The sequence below is a fragment of the Parasteatoda tepidariorum genome, chromosome 7 (genome assembly GCF_982258835.1).
Source record: "Parasteatoda tepidariorum strain Cologne lab strain chromosome 7, Ptep-v5.0, whole genome shotgun sequence".
Taxonomy (NCBI): domain Eukaryota; kingdom Metazoa; phylum Arthropoda; class Arachnida; order Araneae; family Theridiidae; genus Parasteatoda; species Parasteatoda tepidariorum.
Genome location: NC_141761.1, coordinates 15,048,059 through 15,067,682, shown reverse-complemented (window position 1 = coordinate 15,067,682; position 19,624 = coordinate 15,048,059). Strand labels below are relative to the sequence as shown.

General features: G+C 27.2%; 1 protein-coding gene across 2 annotated transcripts; it reads right to left on the bottom strand.

Moving 5' to 3' along the window:
- Positions 1–1,094: 1,094 nt before the first annotated feature.
- LOC147806893 (calcium-dependent secretion activator-like) lies at positions 1,095–18,627 on the bottom strand. Of its 2 annotated transcripts, XM_087167385.1 has the most exons (7): positions 18,350–18,627; positions 17,921–18,039; positions 16,849–17,030; positions 12,486–12,584; positions 5,875–5,989; positions 1,626–1,799; positions 1,095–1,517 (listed from the first exon to the last, which is right to left on the bottom strand). In XM_087167385.1, the coding sequence occupies exons 3-6, from the start codon at positions 16,906–16,908 to the stop codon at positions 1,774–1,776; spliced, it is 300 nt and encodes a 99-aa protein (XP_087023511.1). In that variant the 5' UTR covers positions 16,909–17,030; positions 17,921–18,039; positions 18,350–18,627; the 3' UTR covers positions 1,095–1,517; positions 1,626–1,773. The 2 variants fall into 2 exon arrangements, 1 of the variants encoding a protein (XP_087023511.1); XR_015435360.1 differs by lacking the exons at positions 1,095–1,517; positions 1,626–1,799 and adding an exon at positions 13,738–13,833 and having other exon boundaries at positions 5,952–5,989; positions 17,921–18,627.
- Between the last annotated feature and the right edge of the window lie 997 nt (positions 18,628–19,624).

Genomic DNA, 19,624 nt, shown 5'->3' with positions numbered 1-19,624 from the left:
GATATTTTTAAATAATGCAACAACCATTTTTAAACTTTTATCAACATTAATTTTACTAATATAAATCTTTATATCAAGAAGCTGGGAGAAAGCTGTGCACAATTCTTATTAAAATGTAAATTGTGGAAAACACTTTGATTAAAATTTATAAGAAAGCTAATATGAACTAATTTATTTAAGTAATGAATCACAAATTAAAAACTGCCAGTAATTACATAGGTGTCAGAATCTAATAAAACAAATGGGATTGATGAATTAGTCACATCAATTATAAATTAGCTATCAATAATTTTAAAATAAATTTCATTCAACGTATTTTATTTTAATACACAAATTAACAAAAAAACAAACACTGGTTTTCATTATTGTAATAATTGTAATTTAATTGAGACAATTATCAGTCAAGATCAGTAGACTACTGATGGACTCTGGTCTACTGATTGAACTATATTTTAGAGTGAATATTTTTAAAGATACATTCTCTTGTAATTAAATTGTTACTGCAGAAATTGTTATTGTTAGAAATTGATCAACTTGTATTAAAGATTTTAAAATTTTGCAATATGATCTACAGATTTAGTTTTTAGCCAAGTTATAGAAATAAGCACCTGTACATTGTTTCTAGATTATATTAATTGAACTGTATTTGTGCTTTTATTTTTATTCGTCAATTTGTAAATCACTCTAGTATTCAGCGGTAAATTACGTGCATGTTAACTAAAGACTATAATACTTACGTAGTTTTATACAGTATTTTAAACCGAGTTTTTATTTAAACCCAAACAGCCAACAATCAATATAAGGACTCTTGCTGACTTAAACAGAGCACTTAAATTATAGTATAGTGAGGTAACATATATAAAATAAAGTTTCTAAAAATTTAATTGTTAATAATTCTTGCGAGGTAGATACATTTTTTTCTGTAATTTAAAAAATAGATTTAACACTTCTCTTTAAATACTTCTTTTAGGAATGAAGACATTTAATTTCAAATGCTATTATGGAAAGTTTCATGGAACCAGGTATGCCAAAAATTACGTATGATTCAAAAAATTAAGCAAAGAACGGAGGATATTTACTAAAACATTTTTCTTGTTTAATCTCAAAATTAGATACTAAGATTGTCAGCAGATGGAATCTATGGCTACAAACACCATTGTTCCAACTAAAAAAGTATTTGCAAGAATGTCATGTCTAAATTAATGTCCTTAAACTTGGCCAGGTTTTGCTGCATATGGTAGTCATTTAGAAAAATTTCCTTCTGTTGTCTTTTAATATTATCAGAACTTTTGTTCAATTATGTGCAACTAATTTTGAAACTAAAAAATTACCTAGTTTCTTAAGAACAGCAGAAAAGCAAGTAATTCTATCACCTTCATTTTTTCTTTAGTTAATATTTCAAATTCTAGGTCATTTTTCTGACAGCAAGTATAATGAACAGTAAAATAACATTGCATGCATCAAATGGGACTTTCATATCTTACATTTTAATGAAGAGGTCTATGCAATAGGGAAGCCTACAAAAAAGAATGTAAGCTATTTATAAAAACGCAAATGAAATTAGTCAGTCTATAATATTGCATGTGCAAATAAAAAAACACACAATAGCAAATAAAGCTAATTACCAATAATTTATTCATTCAAATTATTTTAAAATACAGTCGTTTAAAATCGTATCAAGAAATGACTCCACGGAAACAATCTTCAACTTGATTGATGCGACCCAAATTAGTACCGCTGACTCGACCAAATTATATACACCTCTCAGTAATATTAATCATGTCGTGTGCCCGCTATATCTAGATAAATATGATTATGAAAAAAATTAGAGACAATAACTAAAAACACACAAAATTCACTGAATTGGTTAAGTAAGAACATTTTAAAAAGTGCAATGTCATTAATTTTGAAACTTCACAAGAAACTTGATTTATGAGTATTTTACAAGATGAAGTTTTAAATAAATTTTATCTAAAACTGATTTTGCCAGCTAAGTGTTACACAATGAGTCAAGATGCAACAAGTTTTCAACTGTGATAAAACTAGTGCTTTTATATATATATATATATATAATTTCTTAGGGACAATTTCACTTCGATATTCAACGTTTTTGATATAAGTTTAAAAACTATTTTTTATCACAATCAAGCTGAGTTATGAGAGCGAATGCAAAATATATGCCTATTGTGGCAAAATGACCGATGCACAAAAACTAAGTGACAGTACAATAGACTACACATAAATATTTTTGAAAATTAAAAAGAATAAAACAATTTTAGTACTTAAAAAATTTAAAAAAATAAGAATCAAGGAGGAAAAATGTTTTAAGAAATTAAAAAGAATGCATGAAGAAAGATTTTAAGGAATAAGAACTTTAAAAAAAATGAGCCCCACACCAGACTCCAAAGAATGGAAATTAGTACTTGATAACAATACTGTATTTTTCACTGAGGAACCAAAGTATCAATCTCAGACATGATAAATGTTAGTGTATTTTTTTTATTTATAAGATAGACAAATGATTCCTGAAAGAAGAAATTATCTGAATTTTCTTCAATGTTGTTTTCTTTTAGTGCTTAATTTTTTATCTTTTCGTATATAAAAAATAAATAAAAGACTTACAGACAAAAGAAACATTAAAACAAACAAATTCCTCCATAGTTGAACTAAGTGTGGCTTTAAAAAAAAGAAGAAAAAAAGATATTAAAGTTTGTAAAATCTATTGCAATAACTGAAAAAAGATTGATGATAAAAACCTCAAGTATTTACTACGAAATCGCTCAAATTGAGCAGGTGAAAAAGAAGTTAATCAAATGTATGTTTCGAGATTCACATATTATAATTAATAACACTGTACTAAAAATATTGAGATTTTAAAAATATTCAAAATTTAGCAGTGACAACTGCTGAAAAATTGATAGAAAAAAAACAGTAGAATTATCGTATAAGATTATTAATATTCAGTTGCGCAATTTGAATTTTCTGTATCATAGTAATATCTGTGTTTTAAGATATCATGTCCTCCATGAACTCCAAAAAAAAAAAAAAACTTAAATCAAGTCTGCGAAAAATCAATTACACAAATAAATACGTGATTAGAATTTCTCGCTTCTTAATAATATTGTATGAAAATATCACAATTTAAAAAATCCTGACGATATCAAGTAGCAAAAACTTTTAAAACCTCAACTAAAACTTGGTAGTGTCCTCGTAAAACAAACGATAATAATAAATACATGAATTGAATTTTGCGTGTCACAATAATATTGGAATTTTAAGAACCATGAGAAAATCAGTAGCAGTAACTGCAAAAGAAAAAATAAAACATCGGAATCAGGAATTATAATGATATCCAGCGAGTTGAAATCTCCATCTACAGTTATCATATGAAAAATTCAATCTAATTGCACCCAATTAAAAAACGAGAGCAAATATATAATATTGACTAAATAATTCCTTTATTACAAATCGGAATTTATGACATATTTAAAATCAAAGTTTAAAAGGAATGAAAAAAAAAAACACCATTTTTTTTTCTAGGGAACGATAATTGAAATGTTTCCATTTCAGAATTACTTTGAAGACCGTCAACTTAATTATTTTTCTATTCGCCTCCGTGGTTCATTAATTTTTACCGAAGAAGTTATTACAGATGCAAAGTTTTATAAGAGTTAGTTATTACAGATATAAAGCATAGAAACTCAAACAAATCTGGTGAAAAAAAGTTCTTTTGGATCTCATTAAGTACTCAAAAAGAAAAAAAGAGGTGCTTGTAAAGGAGGTATAAATTTCATGTTAACTAGATTTTGTGTAAGTGGTAAAATTTAAGTTTTTGATTAGCGAAATTCCGAGAAAATTTTGTTGAAATATAAATTATTGATTTACGAAAGTCCGTGAATCAATAATCTTGAGATTCGCGGAATTCTGCAAATTAACAGAAGAAACACATGCCTAATAAGAACAAAAATGATCAAAACACATAAAAGTAAAATAAAATAAAGAATTTTCAACTACAGCACTGAAAAAAAGCGAACAATTCATTTGAAAGTGGAAATTGTTGATTTTTCTTCACACATTCAATCCTCTTCTGTGCCCCACCCATTTGGGTGAGTCCTTCTTTACTATAGCAAGAGGATCATGGGTTTAGGGAAATGTGAAATCTTTCCTTTGATTGAATGAAATTAAAATAAAAAGAGAGATAAGTGACAGCCTTAAAAACAGTAAATAAAAGTTACTATTTTTTAAGATACTGACATTAAATGAGAAAAGTGACTCACGCCTAGCCCTGCAAACACCATCTTTACTTGAGGGTAAATGTATCATATTCAAAGAAATTTAATAATTTTATTTATTTATTTTCCAATTTTAGAAATTTTCATATTTGGTTTACAAAGCAGTTGACTTATACACCTGACATAGTAGAAATTTTATATCTTGTAATCGAAAATTAGGTTGACTTATACCACAAGATATACAATAATTTATCTATTTAAGATTATTCATCTTAAACAGTATAGTAATAAACTGAACTTAAAAAAACAAACAATAGAAGTCATAATACAGTCAAACCCCGCTATAGTGAACCTTCAAGGGACCGACATTATGGTTCACTATAACGGGGAGTTCACTTTATCCGTTATGCAGGCAATTTAACTAATGGTTCCTTAAATCCTCCCTTTTATTACACATTATTCAAATAAATAACTGGAAAATATTAAGTAGTAGCAAAAAATGTGCTACTTTTTTATTACTCTTCGTCTTGCATGCAAAAAAAAATAAATTAGTAATCTCTAGCTGATGAGCAATCCTCAACATCAGATATGGAAACATTTCTCGACTCTCAGATAATTTTTCCTGAATTTCTGTTATTCCGCTTTTTAAACCAGTCTAACCTTCCATTTTAGTACATAAAAGTAGTATCGTAAAATCACTTAGCAAATTCATCGACATTTGTTTAGATACTGGAGATTGTGGGTTCTTCTAATGCTAAACCACTTCAGTAATACTTCTTCAACATCCTTGTGATCTGCTTTTCTCAACTTTTTTCTGGCATCTAAATTTTTTTTCATGAGCAGAAATTTTTAACTGCCTATTTTTTCATATGTTACAAACTGCAGATTTGGATAGTTTATATTCTCTGCATATATCAGCTTGATTGCATCCATTTTCAATTTTTCTGATTACGCCCATTTTATCATCAATGAAGAACATTTTGCGTTTACTGCTCGCCATAGTTAAATTTGAGAAACTTGTTTGCAGGCTTTTTTAAACTGAACTGAGAACAAAAAGGAGTTGAAATAAGGGCCTTATCAACACATATTAGGGTTGACCAATAATGCCTCATTTAATCTGACAGAAAAGGAATATTGATCTCACTGACACCTTACAGGTGCACCATCATCTGCCTGGGTTAGAAACATCTGCTTGGTTTGTTTAGGGATGGGAAAGTGTAAAGAAGCAAAGATATAAAGAGATAAAAGAAGCAAACAAGAAAAAAATGCTTATCGATACATTCCCCTCAATAGATGGTATTAAAAATCGGTGTATGTATTTATTTTGAAGTAGAAATTTCAAAATAATTAGAAAATAATGAAGAAGAAAACCAGTTGAAGACAGAAAAAAGTTCACTATATCGAATTTCCTCCCTTTTTCGGTTCACTATATCCACAAAAAACAACATATAGCAAGGCACGAGACCGAACATTTCGTTCACTATATCCGGGAGTTCACTATAGAGGAGTTTGACTGTATTTATATTTAGTAAACCTATTTTAAAAGAAGAAATAGAAAATAGACAATATAGTTTAAATTTAAAACACTTTTTTTTGTACATACTTAAAAAGTTAGTACTACCCAAATTTGCAAATAATTTACCTTCAATTTTGGCTTGTTCTGATATTCCAGCGTAGTTTGAGAGTGCTGCATTTTCTAAACATTTTTTAAAAACTGCTCTAACTTCTTCTAGAGTCATGACGTCTTTCATTAAAACCTAGAATTGGATTTTATTTGTACAAATAAACAATGAATCTATTATCCACAGAGGTTTAACTTTTTTGAATAATTTATTGCGAAGTATATACAGTGGTCGGTAGAAGTCAGGAAATTGCAGTAATCGCTACACTTTTTGTCGATTGAAATGAAGTACACTACTTTTCAAAATATGTAGTGAATAGGTGATAAAAAACAGTACTTTTAAGAATTTTCGTGCAACTACTTTTAACGTTCACTTCTTAAAAAAGTAAGGTCTAAACGTAAACAGGGTGCGTAGCCAAATCTCTAAACAAAAAATAAGCACCTCTTTAGTACTTTTTAAGCACTAAAAAAATATTTTTAAGCATTATATGCAGTAACAAAACGCAACATAATTTTAAGAGACTTTACATGATCATAATAAAATAACTAGTTCCTGATTACTCTTCTTGATTATATTAGCTATTATGAAATGATCAAGAGATTTTTCGGTTCGATATCAGAGGGTGAAAAATGAAGCAGTTGCACACGAGAGTGCAATAATCTCACCGAACCCTGCTCAATAGACGCGCATGCGAACTCGCAAGTATTTCATCAAACATGTAAAATGATTAGCGGTTTCATACGATACGGACCGACAGTAATCCAAAATAGATTGTGGTTGAATGAATTGTGAATACCTTGTATAAAACAGTGTGAAAAACAGGCTTTTGCATAATTGACATGGCAAAGAAAAAAATCTAATTTTTGAAAAGGAAAAATTAAGCACTTTTTAAAAGCACCCAATGAAAAAACCACCTTTAAGGGCTTTTAAACAACGAAAATCTAAAATAAGCACCTTTAAAAAACAATACGCACAATGGTAAAGAGTTTTTTGCATCTGATTGGTCGTCACAGGTTTGTCAATTGACACAATGAGTATGCCACTGTAGTCAAGGGTTGATGAAAATTACATCTCCACTTCAAAAACAGAAAGCTTTTATCAAATCGGTAATTTATTTCCTACTTTGCCGGTTTCTCAATTGGTATTCTGCAGAATGCACTAGAAATGTGAGAAATATGAATCGTTTCATACATTGCCCTTTACAGGTTACCTGCTAAATTTTAGATCTTCAAATCCATGACTCATTCCAAGAATTTTTCATGATTTGACAAAGTTACTATTTTCTACGACAAAAACACAATAATTTTAAAAAAGCATTATAATAACATCAATTGAAATGATAGGTATAACCAAAAACTGTTGTACTTTGCATATTAATACTTATGGATTTCAAATTTAAAAAACAGAGTAAAGAAAGAGTTGAAGCAATAAAACAGCTAAAAAAATAAATACAAAAGCAAATATTTTTCTTTCTTTTTTTTCTGCAGAATTATATTCTAAAGATACTTTTCTTGCTCATCGGAAGGGAAATAAATACTCCTGATTTTTCTGTTTGCATTTCTGAACTAAGAAAAAAAATTGCCAATGACTGGTTTGCTTCAGCTAGAATTTTAAATTGATAAAATAAAAATAATAATAAAAATTCTAAAATCACAGAAGTTTTAAAGATAATTCGCCTTAGAAATGATCTTTTTTCCTTTTTTGAAAGAACGCCATAATTCTTAAAGAACATGATAAAAACATTTTATGTTTCAGTAAAATATTATTGTATTAAAATATTATTGAACATTTTATAATAATATTTTAGTAAAATATTATTGAACAAGATCTCCATGATATAATGAAAAAAAAAAACAGACAGAGAAAGGCAGAGAAGAAAGCTTCCACAACAAAAGCTGGACTTAAAAAATTAGATGTGCAAACGCTGTTATGCAGAGATTGTGTAAACATAGAAAAAATGAAATTCTACCAACCTCTTCACATACAAATAATTTAAATACCCCATACAAATCTTGGCAGAGTCTTGGTAAAGCCGTAAAAAAAGTTTTACACTCACTTCCAAAATTACCAACAAAGGTAAAAAAAATTAATTCAGTCTTTATGTGAGAAGTATTTAACATCAAATTCAAAAGAGACTAATTTAAGTGAGAAAAGTAATGTCGATGAGCTGTTTATTTTGGTTAAAGATAATGTTAGTTATAAGCTCCCATGTACTGTTTGTCTACGATAGGTACTCCGACAGACATTCATCTGGAGGAGTGGCGGTGACTATGGTTACGAGGTATGATTATTTCAAGTAGGGGTGCGGGTCCCTCTTTAAGACTGGTTTTGGCGCGAGAAAATGAGATCTGTTTCTTTGGTCAATTGTGTTAGCTCTAGAGTGAAGAGAAATAAGTATTCGCATCTGAAACATCGTTTAGATCGTTCGATTTTTCTCTTTTTTAAAAGAGTCAAAATTTTAATAGCGGTAGCATCAAAAATTTGATATCATAATTTTTACATTTTTTGATGTTTTTTAAAAAGTATATATTATACAAAACAATAGCCCAAAACGATTTTTTTTATTTAATTTATTTTACAAGATATTAACAATTAAATTTCAAAGATCTTTTTAATTAAAAAATAAATATCTAAGGATAGAATGAATGGATTTTAAAAAAAATGTATCTCATTTTACGCGGAAATAATTGAAGTTTTTTATAAAATAATTATAATAAAACAAATGTTTAAAAAATTTAATTTTTATTGCAAAATTAAGTTGTAAAATGAAAAACAAAAATGTTGTTAATGTCGTTCAAAGTTCAAACAAAACCCATTTTAAAGTAAATTTTATTCTGAACAAAATGGCTTTTCAAAAGAAAAATGGATCGCAATTCTATAAAAAGTTATAGCTTATTACGCGAAACACTGTACCACGGCACGCTCTGCCACTCCACTTTGCTGATCGCTCAATTGCACTGTATCAGTTGATTTGGAGGGAATTTAAAAACCTGAACTAAAGTTTCACAAAATAACAAACATAATATTAAATAATAAATTTATAATTTTAGGTGAATAATATTATGAATAATTAGTTATTTATAATTTATTTACATAATTTTTTGAGTTGAAACTTGGAACTAGAAGAATATATTTTATTTATAACTATTTTATCAAGAACTTCCTCGTAAAATGAGATACATTTATTTAAAATCCATTTATTATATCCTTAGATATTTATTTTTTTAATTAAAAAGAGCTTTAAAATTTAATTGTTAACATCTTGTAAAATAAATTAAATAAAAAAAAATCGTTTTGGGCTATTGTTTTGTATAATATATACTTTTCACAAAACAACAAAAAATGTAAAAATTATGATATCAAATTTTGGGTGAACCGCTATTAAAATTTTGACTCAAAGACAATTTAAAATTGTTATTTCTATGTAATGATTGATAAATAGGATATGTATGGAAATTGTATAAAATTGTTTAAAGCAAGCTCAATGTTTTATTAATAAATAACTCATCTATAACTTTATCATACATAGTAAATTGGTTATTAAGAAAAAAAATGAAAATATAATTTTGATAATAAAAAACTGTTAGACTTATTTTTCTTAATAAATAGTGAGAAAAACTATACAGGTTACATTAAAATACAAGTAAGAAAACGTAATTTAAGCAACAAAAAAAAAACTTAGATAATTTCAGATGGTTTGATGGGTGCAGATAAAAATCATCGTTGATAGTTTTAGATTTCATCCTATACGCGGTAACTTGCTTTCAGTTTAAAAAAAAAAGTAAAAAATAAATAATAAGAACAAAGATATTTAATATTTTTTCGGCATAGATAACGTGAACTATTTCTATTTTCAGAAAAAGTTTTATCTCCTTTTAAAATCAGAGTTAATAAGTTTAAGCACTTCACTTTTTCCAGAAAACTCAAATAATAAAAGAAATTAACTGCTTTAAAAAATGTGCAAGTTTAGAAATTAAACCATCTGACAATCAATGAACATTCATAATGAATATCGTAAAATTAAAAAAACCTGTACTACCCTTAATATCAGAATTTGTTCACTTTTTTTCCTTTTGTATTTAAAAAATAACAACTGATTGAGTAGAGAGAATCATTTCAAGTAAGAAAGAAATATTCATGCGAATCGTAAAAAAGTTATTGAATCAGATTAAATAAGTCTCCCACTGGTGGCTGAGTCAGCCAATCTGGTATACTTCCCATACAAGCTATCATCGAAGCTACCCTTCCTAAAATGCCCTCTTCTTGTTTCCATAGCACCAGACTGTCGCAGACTTTGTGGCGGTCAGAGTACCTATCGTAGACAAACAGTATGAAGGATTCAGTCATAATACAAACTCTGACAGAGTAACGGAGAGTGCAGATGCAATATATGTCTACGGCGCTAAAGAGGCTTTTCATTTGTTTATAGAAGCATTATAATGATGTAAAATATGTCTTATCTCATTTTTGTTCTTATTCTCCTTTTTGTTAAGTGTATCTCATTAATACCTCACAACACATACAACTATAAATACCATGTGAATGTAAGGTTGTTCTAAAAAGCCAAACAAGACATTGGCTGCTTTAAAAAATGGCACCTAATATGCAAAAGAATATCATGATTTCATGAAGTCGAAGCAACAAAATCGTTGAAATTTTGCTTTTTGTCCAGCTATTCTATTTCAGAGAGGGCAAAAGAGAATGACTTCAGGGACAAGAGACATGCACTGAACGTTCATGTACTTGAGAAGTGAATCATCAGAATTAGAATGTTTTCTAATTTTAACCAAAACCAAATGTATGATTTGAAAGGCCACTGTCTTGAAGAGGAAATGGAAAACATGACTGAAGAGTATGCGGTCGGCTCTTTAATCACTATCACATACTGCGAAAAAGACAGAACATTTAAATGTGGCTCAGATTACTTTCATAGACAAAGACGATTTAAAAGTTAAAAGACAATTTAAATGCTAAAGTACTGAAAAAAAGATGGGACAAAATTTGATTTATGCATAAATTTCCTGAGAAAAGAAGATAAGATGCATCATTGGCAAGTTAGATATAAAACCTCTTCAGAGACGACCTAATTTTCAAATTGTTGAAATTTGTATTAATTCTGTTAATACAAATTTAATTAATATTATTACAGATAATACAAATATTACAGATTATTAATATTATTACAGATAATACAAATTTCTGTTAATATTATTATTTAGAAACAAAAAAAAATTAGACAGCTAAAATAGAATCCTTGTCAAATAGGCATTTCTACCTGATTCAAATTAATGAGAAGTTCAAAAAGAATAAAAAAAATCGACTGTGAAAATAGAATATTTGTTAAACAGAATTTTTCATAATATTCAAATTGAAAATGATTAAAAAAGAGAATGCACAGGAGAATCAAGGAAGCACACCAATAGTAAAATGTGTTTTAATTTACGATTCTGTGTTAAATATACGAAAATTTTTTTGAACACAGATTATACAGCTATAAGTAAACAAAGTGCTTAGCCAAATATCACAACAAAAAATAAGCACCTTTAAAGTATTTTCAAAGAATTCAAAAAATATTTTATAACACTATATATACATTAACAAAATGCAAAGTAATTTTCAAAGACTTTACATGATCATGATAAAATAACTAGTTTCTGACAAAGAACTCTTTTCCTGATTATATTAGCCACCATAAAAAGATCGAGAGACTTTTCGGTTCAATTTCAGAGGGTGGAAAATAAAGCCTGAAATTGAGAATACCTTGCAAACTGCAGCAGAGTTGCACACGAGAGTGCAAGAATCTCACCAAATTCAGCTCAGTAGACACACATGAGCACTCCCAAGAATTTCATCAAATATGTAACATGATTGGCGCTATCATACTTTAAGGATCGATGGTACTCGAGATGGATTGTGGTTGAATGAATTGTGAAAGTGTTGAATAGAACAATGTGTAAACCAGCGTTTGCATAATACATTGCGAAAAACAACAAGGTAAAGAAAAAAATCTCATTTTCAAAAAGGTATAATTAAGCACTTTTTAAAAACACCCCAATGAAAAAGCACCTTTAAGGGATTTTAAAAAACGAAAATAAATACTTTTTAAAAATACTATGCACTATGGTAAAACATTGTGTACTGACTTTAATTATTGAACTCTTGGAAAAACTCCTAACTCTGTCCATCTTATTAACTTTAGGATAACATTATTTTAAAAATAAGTATTCTCTTTATGCTATTTTCCATTACAAAAATAAAGAAGGAAATAGGAAGATTGATAAGTTACAAAAGTTTTGACCTCTATTTCAAAATAGGATGAATTTGGTTCCTGATAAGAGGTCAACTTAGACATAAAATAAACTTAGTAGGCTTTACTGTATAAAAAAGAAACTGAAATATATCTGGCAAGTATGGGTAAGTGTTTGTTGTAGAACTGCAAATTAATGTGAATAAAATAAATTTATTACAGCCTTCCAAAAATGATTGTAATAATTAAAATCATAACACTCAAAATCTAGCTTCTCTCTAATTTCAAAAACACAAAAGCTCATTCAATATAAATATAAGAAACAATAATCCAACTAATTATTTACGATGGCAATAATTGAGAAGAAAAAAAAAAAAGATTTACTGTGTAGACTACTGATTGGGATCCTGCTTTTATCAAAAATATTGCTGCACCCAACACATGCCCAGCATAAAAAGCTTTGTTTTCAAGGTCCTCATCAACCTGCATAAACAATATTTTATTTTAGGATGCATAGTCAAACTTTTCAACAAAAAATAAGCACCTTTTCAGTACTTTTCAAGCACTCAAAAATATTTTGAATCAGTATTAAAAAAAATCATAATTAGGATCTGTGCAGTAATAAAGAAAATGTTTTCTATTGTTTAAAGTTCTTAATTTATAAACATAAAATCAATAAAATTCAATACTATTTTAAAAAACTTAACATAAACATGATAAAATTACTAGTTTCTGATAAATATGGCAGAGAAAATTGTGAAAATAATGCTTTTTTTGTAATTTAAAACCCCAATCGACACAGCAAAGAAAAAATCTCTTTTTAAAAGATAGAATTAAACACTTTTTTCAAATCCCTAATAGAAAAAACACCTTTAAGAGCTTTTAAAAAACATAAATAAAAAATAAGCACCTTCAAACATTTTTTAAAAACGCTATGCATAAATTTAATAAAGTATATTATTTAAATAAGTAATAGTATTTAAATAAAGGAAAATTTAATTTTTCATTACATTATACATCCCCAAAAATATTTTGAACTAATAAATAAACATAGTAAGAAATATATATAAAATTATTGCTGTTATGAGTGCCAGTGGAGCAAAATAAGCATGATGTTTCCAAGGAACTTGCAGTTTTATATTTAACTTTGTAAAAACTAACAGTAACATTGTTCAATTAAATTTCTATATCTAATCATCTTGTTCCTAACTGTTATGTTTCTAATTTCACAATTAATTAAATTATTAATTTTAATTAAAAGTAAAATACAAAAGTGAGGTCGTTATTACTGAGATAACATATTATTGAGTAACCCTCAATTCTGGCATATTAGCACTGAATAATGTTTTTATTCACAACAAAAAGACTAAAGCTATGCCTTTCAGAAAACTCTCTTGTCTTTTTTCTCCTTTCTGTTTTGAAGGTGATGAGATTTAAGAAATTTGATTATTACACAACACATTATAATAATATTATTTGCACTTTACAATGTGTTTTGTGAAGCAAAAATTTTAATTATTGACTAGCTCAAATGTGTAAAGAGATTAAATAACAGAAATATAAGTTGTCCACATTATGACTTATCTTATTAATTAATCATTATGAAGAAGATCAACAAATAAATGCATCTACATACCTGTCAACATTGGAGAAACAAAGAACGGAGAATTTACTAGCGACATTTTTTAGACTACGAGTAAAGTTTTGATACATCATGCACAATCATGTAAGTCTAAAAGAGAAATTCAAAATTGAAAAATTGATATAAGCACTTACATTATGCTAAGTAAAAAATATGTATATAAATCTTAATCTAAAGAAGAATTTTTCTGCTTATATTTTTAAATAATTAGCAAAAATGTATAAATTAAAGATTTTTGAATTTTATTTTTGCCATCAACAGATATTTTATTGAAAAATATCTTTTTAAAAAATTTCTTCGAGAGAAACTTACTGAATATACTGGTAGTCGTAAAATACAGGAGTTTTTGTTAAAAAACAGGAGACGATTGAAAAAATAAACTTAAAAAAGAAGTTAAGATTATTTTATGTGCAGCAAATTTAGTAACCAACTATGCATTTTAATTGTTGTGTTAGGGAAGAAAATATAAAACCTAAATAATGTATGAAAATATAACTTATAAGCAACTAATTTTGAAATAGAAATTTTACAATATATAACAATATATACGTGCTTGAAATTACTTAATTATTTAAGCTAGTTGATGAATATTCATTGAATGTTTATTAAATATTTATGTTCTTGAAAAAATTACAAAATCTAAATCATGTAAGAAAATACAACTTATAAGGAACTAATTGTGAAATACAAATTCTCTATTAATTGATAATTTTTTTATTATTTCAGTAGTTATCATGAATTTTGAAACATACAAGAAAGAGAAGATTGGAAGTTATTTTTCAATTATGTAAATACCTTTTAATGTAAATGCTTTTAACTAACTATTGTAAATTCTCGATAGTAGTTTTTCTTCTTCTTTTTTTCCCCTAAGCATTCTCCTCAAGTAGGAAGAAAAAGTGTAATAAAAATTGAAAAATAACTTCAAAAAATCTGTATGAATCTGGGCACAAATATTTTTTTTTAAATAACTTCACATAAAATAATATAAATTATATTATTTTATGCCAAATAAAAATTAATGTAATTTTGTTCCTCTGTGTCCATTTATAAGAAGGTCATTGAATGTATTTCATTTTATTGAAATAAAAAAGTTGTACGAAATTTCAGAGTCATGCTAATGTCAATATAGTTGTTTACTTGCCTTCAGTTAATACGCCCACTTAAAGCTTGGGGGGGAATTTTTACACTAAATAAAACGAATAGTTTTGGGGGGGATTTAGAATTTGCCCAAGAATGCACCCAAGAGCTTGGGGGGGATGGGGGCCACTGATTTATGTTGTCTCATAATAGAAAAAATAATTATTCATAAGTAATTTTAAAAACTGAATGAATAAAATTAACATGTTAATGTACTAGGATGTATTTTTTCTTATACTGATTTATAGGCTACAGTGTAAAGTAGAAAGCTAAAAGACTTGCCTGATGATTTGCTCTTACATTTGCTTGAAACATTTCTGAAATTTATAAATTTAGAATAGAGTTAAACTTTTATAAATGACATACCTTGCATCCCAACAGTGATAAGACACTATTTTTGCATATTCAGAATGCAATGGGATAAACTGGATGAAATAGAAGAAATCCTTAATTATAACAGAGAATAAAATTAAAATTTATGAATCTCATTGAAACAAAATTTTTAAACAGGTTTTGTTTATTTATATTGAATTTGTAAATGAAATTGTAAAATATATAAAAGATAAAACTATAAATTCCACATTTAAATTTATTCATAAAATTATTCATAAAACAAAAAATTAAAGAAGATAAGCTTTATTAAGCTAAATTTATTAAGCATTATTCTATACCAATTAGGAGTAAAATATATCAATGCAAATAAAATTAATTTCAATTAATTATCATTTATTTCAATGCTTTTGTTGTAAGCAATTTCAATTTTTTGTGTCCTAATCACACTTAAGTTCAGCATTTAGTTTATGATAAACATTTTTTTAAAATGAAAATCAATAAATTACCTATATGTATTTAAATAAAAAAAATTAATATGCTTTCTTTTCATTCCTGTAAGAATTATAAATTAATAACTCTCTAAAAGATTAGGAATTAAATGACAATACTAAAGATTAAAAAAAAACTATTACCTTATTTACATAGTAAAATATATAAATCCGTGCTTAGAGCTACTCATTAATTTAAACATACAATTTTAAATGAGAAAAAAAGTCCCCTCCCCCCCTAAGAGCAGTTTAGTTCCGTTAGAGTCAAATTTCATGATCTTGTTTAAACTTAGTATACAGAAATATTAAAACATTAAGGCTAGTATATTATTTATACCCCACTGAAATTCATACTAATATTAAGCTATATTTCTATTAATGTATTAGTATTAGAGACATAGAAATTTAAAAAATTTTACAGCTAATTTAACACATTGGACATTTATTATTCAGAAAGGTATCATCAATTCACAACTGAATACGGATTAAATAAAGAATTGTGCTTTATTCATATTCCGAAACAGATTTGTATGATCAATTCAAATCAAATTAAAAAAATTACTTAAAACCTAAATTAACTTTTGCATTTAAAAAATATAATTCAGGCAAATCTCTCTTCCTTTAGGTGTTACTTTTGAAGTCACAAATATTGGGAATTATAATCAGAAATGTGAATTTAAGGGCTATTAATCCATAACCACACTAAAATAAAAAAACTAAAAAATCGAGATTTCAATAATTTATATGTACAATTAATTGAATTTTTCTTCAAAGTTAACAATGAATTAACTGTTTGCAATGTAAGAAAAACTAAATTGTGTCTTAAATGTATATAATTTTGCAAGACTTTAAAGAAATATATATCCCACTGAATTAGCAATAAAACTGATAACTGATAAAAAACATAAATAAAAAAAATGTGATCGTCAATTAAAATAGCTTGGCACAATTTCTTGATTCATAAGAATTTAGGACAATATATATCCTTCTTAATGAAGAAAAAATATTTTTATTTCTTGAAAAAAAAAGTACTTTGAAAAATTCTTATTTATAAATGTTTTCTGCTAAAATTAAAATGTCTTAATTATACAGATTAATACAATAAGTTAAAAATATTACACTTATTATCAGCAAAAATTTTACTTACCAGATGAAACAGTGAAGACAGAATTGTAATCAGACATGGTAGCTTGCTTGGTTGAATCATCTTGCATGCACACAGGTTGATTTGTTTATGATTCTCGTGCTTCGTTCCAAAGCTCTGGCCATATCTTCTTGTTGCTCATAATGAGTAACCAAAGCAACAGATTCAACTTTTGTTTCAGGTTCCTGTTGAATCAATGTGATTTTACTTAAAATAATTATTTTTACACTTGCAGAGGTACACTAACTGTTATTTAAACACTAAAAGCTTATGGAAATTAAAAATTCGATAAATTTTAAGATGTATATAACTGTTTGTTTGTATTTTTCACAAGTAAGTATTTATTAAAATTTTATAGACTTTCACTAGAAAAAAATAAAACACTTAATGAACATTTATTTTTCATTTATTAATGTATTTCAGTTAACAAAATTACGTTAATATCTAGGGCCGGGAGAGCCTGGTTGGTAGGGTGCTGGGCCCCACGTCCGAGAGTTCATGGGTTCGAACCCCGCCGGCCAAAGACTTCCCGTGTAGTAAAGTGACTGATGCACGTTAAATCTGTCGAGTCGCAAAAGTCCTCCATGTTCCCATAACAAACTAATATCTTTGGGGGTACTGGATTGGAGATCGATTGTTCTCTGATTCAGGTCAAAATGACAATTTGTGGATGAATGAATGGATGTATGAATGGGTCCGCCCTATAAACGAGTGTGACATACGGTGTGGCAGAAGTCGAATTCTTGGTCATAGATGGCACCACTGGAAAACAAGAACAATCGCGCCCCCTCTGCCTAAACAGTCATACGTCAACAACAATGTTAATATCTGGTGAAAATGTGAGAAGTTTTGAAAGGCCACTTTAATAAACTAGCTGTCTTTTCAAAAGGAAAATAAAGAAAAATAATATAAGTTTAGTTTTTTTATTGACCTTTATAGCTTTGAAAAATTGACAGTTAACAGGATTTTATTTTTCTTACAAAAAACATGATTATGAAGAATCAATGATTTTATCTAACCACATGCAACAACAGAAAATTCGAAAAATAAAAGGGTAGTTTAATTAATAATTAACCATAAGGTAGGCTGATAGCTTCTTGTTTTTGACTACCAGTGATACCAATATCAATTCCTTCCTATTTGTAATCTTCAGCACCCAAAAAAACTTCAAAGGAAAGGCAACAGTTTCGTACTCTAGGTAAGAAAGAAACAAATATTTTAAATTAAGTGCAAAAATAAGCGCAGTTACCAACATGGGAAGAAAAGAAAAAACAATGAGATGTAAATTTTACTGAATTTAAAATGTAAATTTTACTCCAACTCTCAAACAATTTAAATAACATTCTAGAAAAAGAAAATTTTAGAGATTGAATAATCAATTAAAAGAAACTGGTATTTTAAATTTGCTGCACTGCTTTTAGCTTGCAGTTGTCTTTAAATGAATACTACTTGCATTTATTATTTTACAAATAATGACTGGAGACAAAAGAACTGTTGTTCTCACATGGACCCCAGAAGGAAAACGAACTAGAGAGGTTTCAAGGTCGAGGTAGAACATTGCAAACTTAATATCTTTGTATATAAGTTACAAAACAAAGAATTAAAGATTATATTTCAATTAAAATATTGCAATCGGAATTTTGAGAAATAATGATGTTTATAAACATTAGTACATTTCAGATTAACAAAATTAATTATTATAAATTAACAAAACAAGGTCCCTGAATGTTGAGCACTGTATTAATGAATTATTTCAGTTTCTCAATCTTTTGTATTAATAATTTCTACCAGAGTAAATTTCTTGCTTAGTTTGTTACTGAATAAATTTTAAAAGATACTTCAAAAATGGTAAAAATAAACTATTGGTTTAAAATCAGTTTCGAAAGATTGTATGAAAATATTTTTACGCTTTCAGCTTACTTGTTTCCTGTGACGTTTTCGGTTTTTTTGGAATTCAAAGTTTATACGGTGTAGATAAAAGCGTACAGCAAACTATCAAATGAACATCTCAAAAAGGAGCAGAAACAAGAATAAATAACTTTATTCTAAGCGTGGAGCATGGAGAATAGAATGCTTAATGTAAAATTTCCCTTGCAATTGAACTTTAACAAAAAATACGGAGTGTCTTGAATGGATACAGGACCTTCTATTTAAGTTAAATTGAAATTTACAAAATAATTAAAGTACTTAGGACAAAATTATTTTTAAGATAAATTAATTTTCAAATACTAATAAAAATAATTAGCAATATTTAAATTTAAATAATTGATAGGATTAGTTAAAATAGGAAACAATTTCCCAGAAATCAAAGATTGTAATGACTTAGTTATTACATTCAAGTAAAAGTTAAAAATAGAATAACGATGCTAAAAATTTAAAAATTAAAATAAAAAAATTTAGAAATTGAAATTTAAGTTTTAAAATTAAAAACACCCATTCGATAAAATAATTAAAAGCGAGATGCCTAAGCAAATACAGCTAGTGAATTTTGAAATTTCAGAATTTTCACCGCCATTTTATTTTATTTTGATTTTTATTCCATTATGCGTTCTTTCACAGAGAAAGACAATTGATTTTATAATTAGAACACTTTTGGTATGCTAAACTATAGTGAAAGTATCGTAAAACAAGTTTAAAAAAATATAATTTAAATAAACTTATGTCCGGGATTTTTCCAGTTTTCAAGCATTATTTGAAATTTCCCAAATAAAATTTTTTTTTATATATGTAGGATCCTTTAATATATCGAAAAACAGATTACATAAATAATATAATGTAA